This window comes from Enoplosus armatus, chromosome 11 (assembly GCF_043641665.1).
Source record: "Enoplosus armatus isolate fEnoArm2 chromosome 11, fEnoArm2.hap1, whole genome shotgun sequence".
NCBI lineage: Eukaryota > Metazoa > Chordata > Actinopteri > Centrarchiformes > Enoplosidae > Enoplosus > Enoplosus armatus.
Genome location: NC_092190.1, coordinates 8,865,631 through 8,884,567, shown reverse-complemented (window position 1 = coordinate 8,884,567; position 18,937 = coordinate 8,865,631). Strand labels below are relative to the sequence as shown.

At 41.7% G+C, this 18,937-nt stretch overlaps 1 protein-coding gene across 1 annotated transcript in view; it reads right to left on the bottom strand.

Moving 5' to 3' along the window:
• il1rapl1a (interleukin 1 receptor accessory protein-like 1a) overlaps positions 1-18,937 on the bottom strand; it is a 247,238-nt gene that overhangs the window by 82,106 nt on the left and 146,195 nt on the right. The window contains 1 exon segment of the mRNA XM_070914546.1: positions 397-682. Within this exon segment, the coding sequence (XP_070770647.1) occupies positions 397-682 (286 nt within the window).

Genomic DNA, 18,937 nt, shown 5'->3' with positions numbered 1-18,937 from the left:
GCGCAGGGGTGAACCACAAATTGTCTATTTTACATTTCTGTTTGGATAAAACTGTGATACATGTCAATTAGTAGGTCTCAGAGTTGCAGCTAGGCATATTTTCAAATTTTGGAGAGAGCCAGGCGGACTGCTTCCCCTCTGCTTCCAGTCTTTATGCTAAGCTAGGATCATCGCTTTCAGGTTCATGTTCAATACTTAATGCACAGACGTGTCAGAGGTATTAAACTTCTTATCTAACTTTCGGCAAGACAGCAAATAAGTGTTTTCCAAATGCCGAACTATATGTTAGAGAAAAACAGGACTGTAAAAACTACAGCAAAACAAAATTATATAACTTGTTAAAGTGGACTTTTAAATGCATCATCCCCAACATTATCTCTTTCCCCTCCAACCTACCGTAAGACGCAGGAGTAGAGGCCCGCGTCCTGGAGGTCAGCAGGTCTGAACCAGATGGCATCCTCCTCCTTGCTCATACGCACGCCATCGAAAGAGATGGGCTCCTCGAAGTCGCTGTGGCCCAGGCCAGAGCTGCGGTACCACATGAGGCTGAGGCCCACACTCTGTGCCTGGCTGTAGTTGGCCCGGATGTAACCATAGAACAGAGCACACTTCAGCCGCACCGGCTCACCCTGCAGCACCCGGTACTTAAGGTAGTCCACTGACCAATCTGTACAGCCATCCACTACAGAGAAACAGACAGAGAGAGAGACATTCATCAACACATTACAAGGCTGTGAGTAAAAAGAAGTGATCAAGAAATCAAATGTGTATGGAACATACATAATTGGTTACAGTGTGATTACAGCACATAGAAATATTATATATAGCATCTTTATGTTACTTCACAAGAACACATGGGCAACACATGATTAGATTACCAGGTTATAAACAACCCACAATAATCCTTGTTTATTAGAAAACCCTCACGGCTAATTAGTAATGAGACACCAAGATGTGTACAATATGCAAGTATAATGTTTTTTATGGTGTATACTGCACGGATATTAATGTAGTTAAACGTATTTTCACTCCATATTGTGTTTGAGCTTTTGGAGGCAATGCCTGTGATAGACACATGTCCTCTACTCTCCTGTCTTGCTCACACATTTAGGGTGTGCCACCTTGGCCTCTGCAGACACTGCTTAGACGCTATCCTGCAATATCCAAACACGCAACCACTGTGAAATATGCGAATGAACTGTAAAATGTCTCCATTAATGATGTCAGGCTCCTCCAAGTGCTGAGGGTGCACCACAGCTCCAGTGCCAAAGAGTGCAAGGATAGTTCATTAACTGGGAATATGCCTCCAGCTCTTCAAGCACAGTGTGTTCCTTGTCTAACAGTTCTATGGACAGTTATTTTTCCTTAGGCTCTTTGTCTCACAGTTTTTGTCTTGAGTTACCAGGATATCCATTCTTTACGTACTGCATGCCACTCACTAAAGACACTCTACCCTGACTGGACTGAGAGTTCGGCCTACACGTCCACCTAGTGTGCATGCATACTACTGTGAAAGTTTTACAGATAAAATCACAAGCCAACACGTGCAATACAGATGGAAACTGTATCTACCGATCTAATTTGTGAAATGTATACTTCAGCTGCTGCAGTATAACAAAGAGCAGGGGGTGGGGCTGGGGGTGCAAAAAATCACAAAAAGACACTGGCACAGCCCCTCAGTCCCACTGGTCTGTTCTAGTTCTAGCGAGCAGATCTCTCTCAATTCCCAAGCTAGCTACCGGAGGTCAACCTATGGCCAGCTCTGTCAGTCAGTCTCTGACTAATTAACTACCATTTGTGTATCCAGCAGGTGTATGATTAGGGAGTACATGTGTGTGCATGTCTCACCAGAGAAATCGAGAGAGAGAGAGATAGAGACAAGTGGTGACGGTGTGGTGAGATAAAGTAATAAGAACCCCGCTGCGTGCCAGTCTGTGAGTGATACAAAGCCTCATGGGGACAGCTATGCTTGTAATTAATACTCTTAGTTACCAGGGAAGTAATGTGTGTCTTTGTGTGTGTGGGTGTGTGTGTGTGTGTGCATGTGTGTTTGCATGAGTGCGCATTCCCTATACGAATGGTTGTCTGCCTAATTATGTCTGTTAATTACCAGTAGGCTTAGCTACGAATGTGTGTGTGCACACACGTGACTGTGAGAAAAACAGAAAGTGTGTGTGTGTGTGTGTGTGTGTGTGTGTGTGTGTGAGGCGTAATGTGTGAAACCCTGTCTAATTATCACTCCTAATAACGAGAGCAGGGCCCCTATAGATGCAAACAGGCACATATGCACTCTCATATGTGTTCAAATTAAGCATCTTACTGATGAACACTTTTAACAATTTAAGTAAAAAAGACAAGCTGTGTTTTTGGCAATTGTGTTATATGGTTAAATAATCCAAATATCAATCCAAAACAGGGGGGAAAAATCAATCTCGTGCCATTTTCCATTATTGTTTCAGAAAAACAGCACGATTCACTTCCATTTTGTGCATCAATCTTTTTTGAACATTTAAGCATTAAATAAGAGAAAATCATCAGATAAAACACTAAACCAACTATTTCTCCTCTGACATTAGAGTGAATTTCCAGTGAAGGCAGCAGGTGAGTCCTCTCTGCATATCAATCTGCTAATCAGCAGGGACAGCGGAGGCTTCATTCAGCCTTTTCTTCATTCACCCCCCAACACCTCTAATGGATATGACCTCTCTCTCACACTCTCCATTTCTGCCCTCCCTGCCACAACAAAAACTATTTATTCTAACGAGCTTGTATCCTGATTCACAATGAAAGAAAACATTTTAGTCAGTGGCGGCGTGCAGGCCATTTGCTTTCACCATGCAGATTCGCAGACGTGTGCTGTTCGAGGAAACAAACTCCCAATGCATAAGGGCACGCACATGTAAACACACAACAAGGAGACCTTTCATTCCTTACAGACCTCCCAATGGGAGTTGTCTAATGTGGTGGCCTTTTTTTTGGGGGGGGGGGGGGCATATTTACGTCTGAAACTCAAAACGGTTTTATCAACTCAATTAAAGGCTGACATTTCCCACATCCCCACGCTGGGCCGGAAAATCAATGCTTCCCGCTGGAGGAATACTGCAGTCCTCACCTCTCACTCTCTCTCCGCTGACAGCACTCACACATCCACACACACACAGGATCTCTCCCTTCTCCTCCCTGCACCTCTGGGACATCACACCTTTAGTAGCGATTCTGTTCAGCCAGTCTTAGACAAGCCCATAGTGTAAAGGATGTTTCCATACGGGCACATTCCCACAAGGCTGTCAGACTGAGGGAAACTGGCTCTTGCTCCACTGAATCTCACTGCAGCACTGTAAGCTGCAGCATTCCTTTACTGGCTAGTGCTACTCTGCTGCTGATGCCCTTACACTGCAACATCGCATGATGTGTAGGGCATATGTATGGCTGGTGCAAGGAAATGGCAAAAAAAGGTGGGAATGTCAAGCTACAGGATGTGTGTGTGTGTGTGTGTCTCAGAGAAACCTTATTAAATTCTGCGTCATGGCAGACCTGTCCGTCTTCGTGCGACACTGAAGGCAAGGCAATAAATACAGACCCCTGAGCTACAATAAATGTACCCACATTCACACATAAACACTCAAGGAGCCACATAAACAAGCAAATGCACACGCACAACAACCCAACCCCCAAACACACACAAAATCACAGAGTGGGTTACGTGTCATCTTCTCTTTCTTCCAACCCCCCCATAATCAAATTACCATTATCCTTTCACAACAGTATATCACTCAAGTGTGCTCAGCTTTCCTCCTTACATGTCTCTCACTTGCTCTCATTTCACCTTCAGTAGTCGCCCTCTCTTCTCTCATCACTACCTGCTCTCCTAATGAAGTGTAATTATCAGATGTTGGGTGGGCGGCGGGTTTCTCGCAGGCCAGCAAGACATTCAATGATCTATATGTGGATAAGGATTCTTAATAACTTTCTGTCTCTCTCATTCTCTTTCTCTCCTCCTCAGCTTACACCCACTGCACATACATGACTCCATCTCTATCTCCCTATCCAGCCGACTTGTTCCCTCTAGCTTGGCGTTGATATTTTTCCTCCTCCATTGCCTATTTGGTGGAACAATAATGAATAATTCCTTCTTGGTTCATTATACTTTTTATTTACTACCTTACAGAACAATCATCTTGTGTAACCAATAACCCCGGAGGCAAAGAAATGACCAACATTACCCACTATGGAAATGCGCCTATGTATTCTTGGCAAAGGCTAATTACTTACTATAGATCTCCATGATTTTCTGGCTCTACAAGTGTGGGTGCTGTGGCTGAGAGCTTCGCTGACCCCTCGAGGTAATTTTGCAGAATCTATAGTAAATGGTTCACTGCGCTAGTAAGCCCTGGGATAAGATAAAAACACCACCATAATCTTTCGACAAATTACATATTACATGTAACTTTTATAACTCCTCAGTACTGAGATGATACAGTTGGAGATAATTGGATATACAGAGTAGTTTATGCGCAACAAAACATTCTTGCGTGAGTCTGGCCTCAGGTACCTATCACAATTTGCTCTGTTAGGCTCATTACCTTTCCATAATCTCTCTGTCGATCTCTCTCTACTTTAGCCTTGGGATTAATTAATAAAGCATAAACACAGCCGACCACAACCTGCAGTGGTATTATCCCGGTTGTAATTCACTGGCTTTTTCTTTTCAGCCAACAGTTCCACTGTGTGTCCCTGTCTGTGCCTTGACTTTGAGTCTTTCCTCCATGGCTAAGACTTGTTGGCCTCAAAACAGAGGTAGGTGTTCAAAGCGTCTAGCCAGGGTGAATTCTGCGTTACTTTAAGTGTGTTTCCATCCACCTGTTTCTATACGCAATACCTAATTGGAAATAGAATTAAAAAAAATATTGCTCTAACGCTTGGCTCAAAATTGGTGTATTGACAAAAACAAAATGCAACAAAGTGCAATGGAAACAAATCTAAGTGAATAAATAATTACATACAGGAAGCATGAGATGTAAGCATCACTCAAGCTGCCCGCCACCGGGGAGACGATGAAGAGACTGTAACGTTCACCAAATAAATAGAAAAAACTGTTGGCATGAGCGCATCAGTAGCGTAATAGTGAGAAGTGTCAGGTTATAGTCGTTGCACTGTCCACCTGCATGAATGTGATTGGGTTTTGCAAGTCAGCTGATAGCCACAGCTGTGAATGAGCCAATGATTTGTGAAGCATGAATAAAACAGCTGATACCAATCACCTACTGCAATCAGCGCTCTGCCTGAACTAACAAAATGTTATTGTGCTATTTCTTTTTGTCCTGGCATACTTTAGTTCTAGTTGTAGTTTTGTTGCTACAGAAACTAGTTATATTGCTCATCAAAATAATCCTTCTTATTGCCAACCGGACACCATATCAGATCAATTTATGTAAATACTTCCATGGTAATTGTCCACTGATACAGTTCAGAAAGAACAAAAATGGAATTGTGTTAGCACAGCTACAAACCCAGGCCTTTAAAGTTTGCTGCAAGATTCAGCAAACTACAACCTGATATGGAAAATAAGCTTCTGTGTCGTCAATCTTTGTTGTCTGGGATCCACAACACTACAACAGACCCATAGCCTGTTTTGGGAATAGTTGGTCTTCCATTGGTCCAGTGGGCCAAGATCTGGTATAACGGGAAGCAACATGGCATGAATTAACAATAACACCAGAGCTTTTCTGCATGTGAGTTGAAAAATCACAAATCATAATCCTAGAGACCATCTTGCGATGGGATCACACCAGCTGAGACGCTCATCAACATGTTGACGTTCCGACCTTTAAGTACTCAGGAGTCATTATTACATTTTTACCAGGAGCAACAGCGTGTGGCAGAACTTAAATGAACTGACAGGTTATATTTGCAATATTATTTATATTTACAATATAAAAGATGTATACATGTATTACACATTATATGTTTCACTGAAGCATGCTTGTGTATTAATGTTTACCTTTAACACTCTCTTGTTCCCCGTCTCTCTCTCTGTCCTCGTACTACACTGAGAAACTGATACCTGTGTTCTTAATCTCTCCCTCTGTACTGTGTCACTCCATATTTCTCTGTATTGAAATCATTCTTTCTCACTGACAGTTCACCATTGTTCATTTATATGCAAATGTGGACCAATACTGATAATTTATCTCTAAAGATGGTGGTGAACTACCATTGCTTTCTATTCAAAAAACACTTAGACAGGGAATAGCTTTCTCTGTCTGTCATGACTGAATAAAAAATTTAGTAACAAAAGTATAGATTTAACTTTAGATAACATGTCAACATGCTATAATAGGTTAATATTTTATCCTTATTTTATTGTATCAGTGAGTTTTCCTACTGTAAAGACTATCACACAGAAACCAATCGGTCAAAACAATATGTGCCCAATATTTATTTCTAATTAATTTACAAAACCCCTCGACAGCTTATTAATTGTATTCTGTCTTCAGCTTCCTGTTTGCTTTCTGTTATTTTAGTTGATCATTAGTTGGGGCTGTATACTGTACACTTATTCTTGCTTGTTTGTACTTAATGTAAAAATAAAATAATTCAAATATTAAAAGCATCTGATGAGTAATATGAGTAATTTTGGGGGGAAATTGGCTCAGCAGCCAATCCAAAAAACAGTTAGACGGGGAATACCACTCTAAATCTACCTTCCTCTTTGTCTTTCTCAGTCTGTCATGACATTGGCTATCAGTAGCAAATTCATGCCATCCAGCCAGCAGTTGTTGATATCGACCAAACAACTGGCCATCTTTAGGCCCTGCTGTAGTAAGTTTAAACTCTTTGCATCTTGCACGGTTGTACCGCTATTGTGTTGACGAAATCTGTCCACAGACAGACAGACAGACAGACAGACATATAAACACCACACACAGTCTCACAAAAACACTACCAGCCACACGCTGTCTATTGCGGCCTTGATATTTTGTTTGTAGAAAGTTGCCCCTTCTCGTGCTTGTAGTTGATTCCAGCTCATTTTCCTCTGTAGCTTCTCTCATCATAACTTACAGAAAATACTCCCATCCGGGGGAGGGAGAGACGTGAGGCATAGTGAACGGGACAGGTACTAAAAACAACGGGAGGTTAGTTATTGTAGTGTGGCCCGCTGATTTGGTCCGTTTACCAACATGGTCAGCAGCTGCAGCACCGGCTGTTAAAGCTCATGGAGGCAATTAAGGTGTTTGAAATCCGTTTGTGTTAAAATCCTACACCTTCAGACATGATACACATATTTTTAGATTATATTCAATGTGATTTACTCTTTCCAAGGATTACCTCAGATGTCCGTCGTGACTAAATGTCCATAAATCGTCTTAGAAATCATAGAAAAAAGATGCTCCTCATAACTCCAGAACTTGTCTGAGAATCATCAAATGTTCTTTGGCATCAATGTAATCCAGTGATATTCGTCCGTACATCCATGGGTACATTGCAAACAGGAACTGCCAATATCTCATTTGACATACTTTTAATGGTGCCAATTTGCCTAAATGTGAACAAAGATAAGCTAAAAAATGTGGCACAAGTTGCAGCCCACAGCGTAACTAACTGACTCCGTGCCAACATTATACTTCCTGTTTACTTACCCTCAAAGAATAATAACAGGAGTTACAAATTCCATTAATATTAACTTACAACTTAATGTTAATGTCACTGGAGAGGCAGTTATAAAATTGGTTTGACCTCTGACTATAACTGCTTGTTTTGCTCTGATAATGTCCCAGTGACGTTATTGTGCATGTTTCAGAAGAGTCCTATTATCTCAACCTTTTGGAAGTGTGTTAATTCCACTCTGGCTGATTTACTACAATTTGATTATGTTCCAGACTCTGCCTTGAGTCTGTAACAACAACTCTTTCACACTTAATCAGAGGAGGATGCTGTTTTCTTCTTTCTGGGTTAACAGTACTGTAACAAAAAAGTCTGTTGTATAGCCTTGTTTTAGCTCTCATTTTAAAATTTAAAACACTGGCTTTTTACTTTTAGGAAGATTGTGAACATTGATTGTCTCACTGCGAGGTTAAACAAGGCCTAAGACCATAGCCTACAAGCATGGGCTAAGATGGCGACCGCTATTGGGAACCTTGCCTAATGAGTAAATGTATGATAATGAATTTCCTTAATGTCTGCTGTAATGGCTGTTATGCTTCAGTGTCTGTATTGCATCACGTTGTTGTTTTTTTAATCTTCTTTCCTTTATTTTATATTGATTAAATTGTTTTCCAAGTTGTTGTTCTATATTGTTGTGTTTGGCAATCAAGTGGAAAATGCAAAAATAACTCAAAGACAATGAATAGCTGATCACTCTCTATACATTCCCTATAGGCTCTTATCCACATTAACTTCTGCTCAGAACAAACACATCCTGGCCATACCTGTGTGTGTGTGTGTGTGTGTGTGTGTGTGTGTGTCCACATCAGTATGATATGCTCATTGTATCCTACTGTATATGAATTAAATTAGAGCTTCCATTTTTCTGCATCTTCCTATATTATTTTTTGCTCCTGACATTATTTGCAGTGCATGCACTGTAAATTATGCTGTAATGCACAACAGTGTTACATTAAACTACTGAACCTGCACAAGAGGACCACAGAAAGGATATAGGAACAATAGGGAAATGAAGTTAATCTAATTTCTGGCAGTAGAGGTTTACATTTGCATACATATTGGCAGAGTAATTTCAAAGGCAACATGAAGCTTTGAGAGATAAACCAAAAACAATACCTAAAAATGAAGCAAATCCTCAACAATGAGATTTACCCCACAGAATCTAAGCAGGTGTTCAGGAGGAAACTGCAGGCAAACGCATTTGAGGCTAAAATAACTACAAAAAGTAAAATAGAGTGGAATCTGTAAGTCTACATATACAGTGCAGCATTAAAAGTAATTTATAGGCAAATCATACAAACTTTCAAGTTTGCCTGAAGGTGACAGTCCTGTTTCTATTGTTTCATATAGAAACCAGGGTGAGTTTGTTGACCTTGACCAAGTTCAGCACAGCTCACTCCGATCCTTTTAATAACTCTCCAATTGACTTCAAATTAACCAGAACCCATAATAGAACAGAAATTTCCCCTGTTGTGTGAGAAAGGGTGTCACTGAGACATTAGCTTTTTGACTTTACTCTCTCTCCACCTCTCTCTCTCTCCCTTGCTCATCCTTTCTTCCTTTCTCTTGATGATAAAGGACTCTTTTTAAGGAGAACAGAAAGCTTGTCAGGATTTGGCCAGCTGGGGAAAGTCATTTGAGGCCCAAATTGATGCGCTCGGGACTCTCAATAGTATCTCTCCAATAGTGGGGGCAGGATAGAGGGAGATGTGGTGGCCGGGACATTGTTCCTCGTAAATGGCTCTTTATTTCATAGGCGAAGTTGGGAAATGAGCAGCACCGTTCATGGCTACTGCTGTACTGGGGAGGACAGCCATGCGTAAAATAGAACACTAAGAAACAGGGGCCCCTAATATCTTAACAACTAAAAAGTCTACGGCCCTCCTACATCATGTGCAGTTTTACTGGCAACGGGAACACATGCAAATTAAGTCCCTATAAGTTATAAAGTCAAGGCTGTGTGTGAACACCATCCATCATGCTGACGGGGTGTGGGCAGGTTACATAGACATGAATCCATACACAGCCTGACTGGCTGAGCCAAGCCCCTTGGACCATGACTGGAAAGAAAGGCCGGAAGGAGGCAAAGCATTTCAAATCACAAGATCTCCAAATGCAAAGTGTGTGCGCACATGTGTTTTTCTGTGGGGAAATCTCTGTGTTTGCCTATGCTGTGTAGTATTAAAATGCCAGTACTTTCTTCTCTCTCTGTCTTTATGTGTGTGTGTGTGTGTGTGTGTGTGTGTGTGTGTGTGCTGGTGCTCTCCATTGTGCAGCTGTGATCCATGAGATTCAGGCTGAGCTGTCACTCTGCTAATCTCCCCCAGTAGAAATACAGCTTGGAAAATGTCATCTGAACATTCTGAATTGTGTTTACACTCGCTGCAGGTTCCATCGCTTCTAATTTGACAAGTCATTATCACCCATGCTCCTCTCCCTCTTCCCTCTCGTGGCCTGAGACACAAAAATAAAAAGGAGGAGGGAGAATGAAGGAGACAAAACAAGGGCATTAAATTCCACTCACAGACACGCAGTTGTGCTCTCAATAATCAGGTAATCCAAACACCTAGGCCTGAATAGGGTGGATTACTGTTATTTTCATTAATTCATATAGACTATTCTGCTCCGGATGTCTCTGTAAACTTCACATCTTTCAAAAAGTAATTCCCTAAGGCCTGCTTACGTTTATAAAATACAAAAACTAGACAGAAAGCCCTCATGGTGAAGCTGTTGGCTGTCAGGTAAAAAGCAGCAGCAGCTGGTGGATACATGTGTATTGGGAGAAGCACATGGCTCTCCAGAACCCTCGGGCCCACAGTAAAGTTAGCAGTGACAAGGACTGCAGTATAGTAGGAGTTCAGTATTGGATGGAAAATGGTGGACTGCCTTACACAACAAGTCCTCCAAATTTAACGACAAATATGTTTTTGGTCGATGCCAGAATGACACAATGACACAGCTTTTTCTCATCTGACGCCACATGGCGCTACTACCGACAGGATGACATTGCCAGCATGACAACTTAAGGGAGAGGTCATGGTTTGAGTTAAAACAACTACTTGCTTAAGGTTATGGGACCTTTGTTGCCACAGTTGTTGACTATCGGTAGGAAATAGAAGCAAACTTATATATCTTGTTATCATCTAGTAGCCATGTCTGAGCTTGATGAAATCTGTTCTGTTGAAGATTCAAACAGACGCAGGGACTTATTAAACTGACTACATTGATAAATCCGGGCAAAACTCCAGCCCCTCATCCTGAAAAACTTCCTGAAACTGAGCTGTCTCTTCAAAGGTTTAGTGGGCCATTGGATTTTGTATCCTCGGGGTTTGTGAACGAGCATTTCTCATGACCTCTATTACCAGGCGCACAACTCACAGCCTGTGGGGGGGAAACTCCTAAGTAACTGCAGACAGGGACACAAAGAAGAAAATGTAGAGGCTACCGCCACTAATGGTTGAGACTAGAGTTTTGGTTAACTGTGCCGATCCTTGCAGATCAGCCCTTTACCTCAGATGTGTACTCCATCGTGACTTGGAGCTATCCATGGTGCTGAACAGTCATGGGTATAACGTGAGAGTGATTCTGATGCAGACCACAGTATACAATATTCATGGTTATATGCAAGGACTTCACTTGGCTGTCAAGTTAGTTGTAGAAAAACTGCTATATTACTTTGGTCATTAATGTGGATTTTTTCATTATTTACCATGTTTCATAATACATTGGGATGATTTATTCATCTGAAACATTTAGCATCTCAGTGATACTATATGTCTGTTGTCTCTATAGAAAACCCTTCTGCTTTTTTACTTACGTCCATATTAGTCTCTGCCATCTATAAGTAAATATATGTTTAAAACATGGCATGGTGGTGTGGTGACTTGGTGAGTAATTGGAGGCAAAGTGAAATAATCCACTTTTAATGTTTATTTAACATTTTTCCTGTTGGGTTTGGTGCTTGTCTTTACTCTGACCTCTAAAACAAATGGAACCCATTATAAGAAGAAATTTGTGTCTTGAAAAAATAAAAATCATGGTTGAATAAGAAATATGATGCTGAATCAGGGTGAAAGCAGGAGAATTGAGGGATGGAAGCAATGACCCATCCATCTACCCAGTCAGTGAAGAGACATCTCCAGTGAGAGTGACACTCTGGGCCAGATAAGTTAATGACACAATTGCCCTAGGCTTAGACCGAGGCACCATGCCCATGATCATAAAAACACACACATACCCCCACACACACACACACACACACACACACACACACACACACACACACACAGCGTGTTTTCTCTTCAAACTATATATATATATATTTTTTTTTTTTTACCATCATGCCCTCTAAAGAACGTAAACTGCCATGAAGGACTGATACAATGTGAGAGCGAGGTCTATCCATCAGTCCACACTCATCATACTGGTTATTGACTCATAACACAAAGTTGAGCAGGTCAATAAAAACCTGTTATTCATAACATTCACTCTGCTGATATGTCACTAGTGTCCTGCTGGCACATGCCCCGAAAAGATTTCTCCTATTTCACCTCATTCTCTCTCTGTCCTTTCAATTCATTCCTTATCTCCCCATCTCCTTTACTTCTCAGTTTTCCCCACTCCTCCCTTTTGTTATTGTTGTTTGAGGTGCTAGCAGCGTGTTAACAAGGTCAGAGATCCGCAGAGAGTGACCACTTACGTAACAAGATAAAACACTCAGAAGCTTTTCTGATAGACAACAACAACACGGCTAAGCAACACACACATCCACAAACACATGCATTAAAGGCCACACAGTATGATGTTGATTTGATAAGTTGTTTTATTACTTACATCCCTCTCCTAATGCTTCCTCATCTCTCTCGCTCTCTCATTATAGGAACCACAGGGGGTGGGCGATGAAACAACAGTATGATGCCCCCACCGAGTGTCTTGCCGTGACACCTTCCGGCTTATACCCACCATTGACCCTCATTCGATCCTCTGTTCATCCCCCTGTACTCAAGCCTCATTTAATCGCACCCTTCAATCTCAACCCCTCTCATCCCAACGTCCCCAACCCTCATTCAACCCCCCACCTTCATTCTAACAAAGTAATTTGCATACATAAGCGGTGTTATCTTTGTTAGTTTATGAGCAGATACCACAAGAACACCAAGTGATAATAAAACACCAGCAAAAGTCCTGAGAGATAGAAAAAGGTTGATTAGGAGTTGAAAAGAAGAAGAATGAAGAATCACTGAACAATGTGTGTGTGTATGTGTGTGTGTGTGTTCAATGTGTGCCAGCTACGTATGTGAGTACTATGAGTGTATATGTGCTATCTACAGTATATGTATTACTTGTATTGAGGGAGACGATAAATGAGCAAGCACTGAAGATGAAAGAACATTTTCAATTAAGATGAGTATGAAGCCTGGTTCATTAATAATGCAAAAATCATTACCCCCATTACGATAGCGCCCCAGTTTAAAGACACTGTATATGTGCATGTGTGTTTGCTTGCCAGCTTTTTGCATGTGTGTCTACTGCGTAAGTAAAATGGATTCCTCGAGTGATTTGATGCCAATAATCCATCCACTTTAATGGCCAAAGGAAAAAGATTTGCAGCTTCTCAGAAACCTGCATAGCTTGTGTGTACATGTGCATACTGAAAGTGCATGCTTTGGTGCACCTGCATGCATGTGCAGGGACAGGAGAGTGCAAGAGGAAGAGGAATAAGAAACAAAAGAGATGAAAAAGACAGAACAGATAGGGAGACTCGTCCGATGCGTTCTCCTAAAATATTTATGTAGTTGGAGATTTCTGTCCCTGATTCTGAGTCCAATTAAAGCTCATCTCTAAATGAATGTGCTTGTGCAGGAGCCAGGAGGGGAAGCAGCAGCAGTCTGCAAAAGCAGCAAACACAACACTGCAACTCTGCTACTCAATCTTACTCTCTCTATTTCATAACTCCATACTGGGCCCACCTAAGCTAAGTACATGCAGCAATAACACACAGTGACAATAAATACACACCACCGTCATCCATGAATGCAACACAACAACCACACATTATCATGTACTTAGTTGCTATGCTTTCGCTGACATTATAAATTACTGCCTGCGTTTAATGCAACAGCAAACTCCCGACATTAACCTGCTAGCAAGGAATTAAAGCAATCCCCTTTACGTCTAAAACTGCTGAATTATTCAGAAGCTCACCAATGAGGAGTGGTGCTAGAGAGGACAGGGCCTTTGGGCGGGCACTTCGAAGACAAATGACACAGATGCTCACATGCACTGCTCTCCAGTGGCACATACATTAGTCTCGTGAAGTTACCTCATAAACATCAAGGAAACAATGGGAGATTAAAGATTTATGAAGACTTAAGAGATGAATTCGACAACAGAAATTATACTGACTAACATAACATGGATTCCTCCTCGCTCTGTCTCTGAGCTTCCTGCTCTCCCTCGGCCTGGAGAGCAGGGAGGGCAGTGCCTGTGCGGCAGCTTTAAATAGGAATTAGCAGCGTTTCATTGTGATAGTGATTGAGTGTGGGTCCCTAGGGTGGGTCTGATCATTGTTACCAGGCCTTGTAAATCTACAGTAATCCTCCCAGTGCATTCCAGAAACACACACATGCATACTGTGCATACACACATGCATGGCAGTCTCAAGCACGTTTATTTCTTTTTAACAGAAAATTTAATAAATAATCATAAAAATCCACCCTGACACAACCCACATGCTTTGCGTAAGTGGGAGACAGTCCAATGCTCATTGATCTTGTGATTTTTAAATTCCGTACTTCAATCACAAAATCATCCTCGAACCCAAGTTTATCTCTTGAAGCCTCTGTGAATATGATTGAAATAATGTTATCCAGAGTTTGGTTCCTTATACTAACTATACTGCTCATTCCTTAACATTTGGCCTCCACCCACTCATCCACCCACACAAACACATAGACACGATTGGTGAGAGAGTAGAACTAGTTCGCAGCTTGCTGACTCTATCTCCTCCAAGCTTCCCACGGTCAGGGTTCACCTGTCTCTGCACTTTACATATTTCCAAATCCAGCCCCAGTTTGTGAACTTCACTGAGCCCCGCACAAAAGATCACTGCAACAGCCCGATCAGCCAAGGTTGGTAAGTACTTCAGCCTAAACTGCAGAGGTGAGAAGAGGCAGCGGTTTGGCCCTTGTTCAGTACGCAGCAAAGAGGACGGCAGCTTCAGAGGAGTAAAAGCCACAATCCATTAATCCGTGCTCCTTTAGGGGTTGGGGACACACAGAGAGAATATTCCAAGATGACATGCTAAATCCCTCATGTGGTTTCTGAGCTTAAATGTCTAAGTATCCCAACATAATTCGACCCTGCAGCTTGTGTTAACAATAGAAAGGTCAAGCTGGATTCGATTGATGGATGTATTGACTTTCGAAAATTAAAATATTTCAGCTTTGAAAATGTCCCTTCAGAGCATTTCACTCACTAACTCTAAGGACAAATAATACAAGGACGTGGACAAAAATGGACACATACACGAATATATACAATATAATCAGTGGTGGAAGAAGTATTCAGAACTCTTAGATAAAAGTAGCAATACAGTCCTGCATTTAAAATTTTACTTAAACCTGCAATAACATATTTTGGGCTACTTGACTACTAAGCTGTGAACACAACAGTGATATATCATCAACTTTTAAGTTAATATGGTGAGCTAGTTGTCTGTCTGCTGTTTGGTGCTGAGCAGGTAGCATGCAGTGAGTTTTCAGAGCTTTTTCTGCGAAAAAGAGCCACCTGCCTCAGCCGAAAACAATGAGCTGAAACTCTCTACGAAGCTCTGTAAAGCTGAGGGGATATCTGTTCCTCAAAATTGAACTTAATACTCGTTACTTAATTTACTTAGCTACATTTCACCACTAAGTATACAGTGTAATGTCATTAGATAAAAGAGCATAGCAATATATACAACAATCATTTGATGTCTTTCAGATTTATAATGGGTGTAGTTTATTAACATTAGTTAGAATAGACCCTTTTGTTAGAATAGAGCGAATAGAATAAAGTGAAATCAATTTCAAAGATATAGAAAAATGTATTGCAATATGTAGCCTGCGTAATTTGACCCCAGTCATTTAAAGCGCAATATAAGGCATTCAATTCAAATATATAAGAAAGTAATAGACATCGATTAGCATGCCCTGCCCTCACATGCACTCATCTGTGCCCACAGATACACAGAGCCAGTGCACAAGCCCACACTGATAAACTGTATCTGCTGCTCTCTCAGGCATGCACTTTATATACTATTTTCATATTTAAGCACACAGTGGGTAAAGGCCCCTCTCTGGTGCTCAATAGGTGTTGTGGAAATAAATATTTTATACTAGAATCTAATTGCATTTTGTGGCCCTAAGCGCCCTACCAGACAATCTGCAATGCTGCTCTAATGGCTATGCTCCTCGTGTATGTTGGAGGGCGCACAAACACACACACACACAGACTACAATCTGGTTCATGGAGTTTCACACATCTACGTTCTTTATCTGTACACCAGCTGCCTCTCATATAAGGTCTATAGGTCATAGAGCTGTATGTGTTTATATGTATCTATGTGGGTCTGTTTTCATATTCAAAAGAAGGGGAATATACTGAATCTCTGACAAAGCCTGTGAAGCATACAGTCGTGTCACAGAGGACTGAGTGCGCCCTTTTCGCTTCTGCTTATTGACCGGAATGGCCTTGTACATCCCACATGACAGAGTTTTGAGGTTAAGCCTATGCACATACAAACACAAACACAGATATGCTATAATAAACTCACATAAGATCTCAACATGATAAAAAATGGGATTAGTGCATTAGTACATCAGTAAGGGATCTATGTATCCTAAAAATAAACCAGCTTCAAGAACCGGCACAAACAAACAGACAAACATAGAGATAAATAAATCCTGTTTGGGCTACAGGCTACAGAGATTAAGTATTGTCCTCCAATCATGGCCTTATTGACAATCAACAGAGCCAGACTTGTATAATCTAAAGGAAATGCCAAATCAATATCCACTATGGGATCCAGCACCTACCCCTCAGATGAGGGTTTGACCCACTCAAACAGGAGCCTGAAAAGCTCTATCAACCCCGGAGGCCAACTACCAGACAAATCCCAAGCCCTTGGTTTTAATAAGGGAATCAAAATAATCGTAAGGCCTTGGCTTTGTTTTTTTTGTGTGTCTTTCAATATGAGCTGATGGATAGTGTAGAGAGCTGATGCCGGACCAGAATCTCCCCCCACATACACAGAGAGAGCAAACAAACAGATGGCCACATAGTCAAACATCATTTTCTAAAGGTCGAGCAGTGAAAACAAAAGAACTCAAAACACTAAAAAATGCAGTCCATAGTGAGCGCATAACTACTCCAGTCTGCTGCATCCCGGCATGTGTCCAAGCCTACTGCAGGGCTGCAGAGGTCCACAGAAATCCCTTTAGGATTACCCAGTATGGCTGAGTGTGTGTCGGTGATGCACAGTCACAGGGTGGGCTCAGTGCAGCGCAGAACTCCGATATGGTTTTCTGCTGGCACACAGCCAGCATTTACGTATGAATAAATATGAGGAAAAATCAAATAAATAAAAGGAAAGCAGGGGAAAAATAATCCTGTTAAAGATCAAACAGCAGGCTCCCTTTCCCCTCCTCCTGACGTTCCCTCCTGCCTCAATTTTTCTTCAATTTATACCTATATTCCTTAGCTCGTCTACGCTCCCACCTTTCTCTCCTCACTTTCCTCACTCGTCTTCTAGGCAACCATACCTTCACTTTCAATATTCATTTCTGGTTCTCCTCATCCTTTTTCTCTCCATCTTTTCTCCCTCTTCCCCCATCTTCCATCATCTTCCATCTCCTTTTCGATTTCATGGCCGGTCATATCTTTAATCTTGCTCTTCCCCCTTTTCCCCTGTCCAACGCTCCCTCGCCGCCCTCCCTCCCTCCCCTCTCTCCTCTCCAGTGCAGAACTAAATGGAGATTAATGAAGAGAGGAAGATGTGTCTGTCATCCAGACAGTCTGATGCAGCCACCACAGCCAGTGAAATACTGGATCTATTCAAAACACACTAGGGAAAGCTTTGCACTAATATTGCTCCAGCTGAGAAGAACTACAGATTAGCCCTCCACTTCTATTTAGATGATTTGTAAATACTAACCATACCACTGAAGCATGCATTCCTTTCTACAGTGATATAATGTGTTTGGTATGTGGGTTTTCTCTCCCCTCTCTTTCACATTCATCCTATCATTATAGGATATTCAGAGCACACCCCAGTGTCTCATTTCCTCCCTAAGTTTAAATCCTGACAACTGACGGCCGCTCGCTGCTCATACGCCAGTCAAACAGCTCTGATAAGCCCCGCAGGAAATTGACTCGTATTTTAGAGCTTCATCTCCCACATCACATCCTTCCACCACCCATCATGCCCTTGGTTAGAGGTCAAGCAGCTTTCACTAATCTCATATGCAAATGTGTGCATGGTACAGTGTGAACATGAGGGTGCTGTATGAACCATGTCCATAATTCATGAGCCATTAACGAGTGACAAGCTACACTTATGTTTGAACACAACTTCATACTGATATTGGCTTTCTTATTACAGCTAGTGCTGGGTGAAAGCATAAAAGAAGTCTTAAAAGTAAGCTGTCATTAGTGTGTGCGGTGCATGTGTGTGTGTGTGTGTATTGAGAAACAGATGAAGGAGCCTTCTGCATGAAATATTTAGCATGGATGTCAATAAAAAGCTCTGGACTTGCCTGGTCATCCTCTGAACATATCCTAAGCTTTCTCCCTATTTATGTCCATGATATTACCACGCTGTGTTATTGAGATACCATGTGTGTGTGTGTGGATGTTTGAGTGCATTTGCAGAGCATAGGGAGCACACAACCCACTACAACACACTACACAAATGGCTTGAATTAAAAACAAACATTCGAATGAAGATGATGCATTTACTCACAAGGTAATTACAAGCATCAATTAAAACCCATCCACAAACAGGCCTGTGTATGCCACGTTTAACACTATCAGCCGCTTATACCCACACACTCGCTTGCTTATCAAGGCTCACATTGCCTGTGTGGATTAGCAGCTGTTTATGTGTGCTATATATTCATCTATCTATTGTGCTCTTTCTCTCAGCCCGGCTGGATGGCGCTTTCAAGGCGCAGACATCTCCTCCTGAGTTTTTCTGTAGCAGTGTGCACAGCAGCCAGGGTGAGCGCAGCAG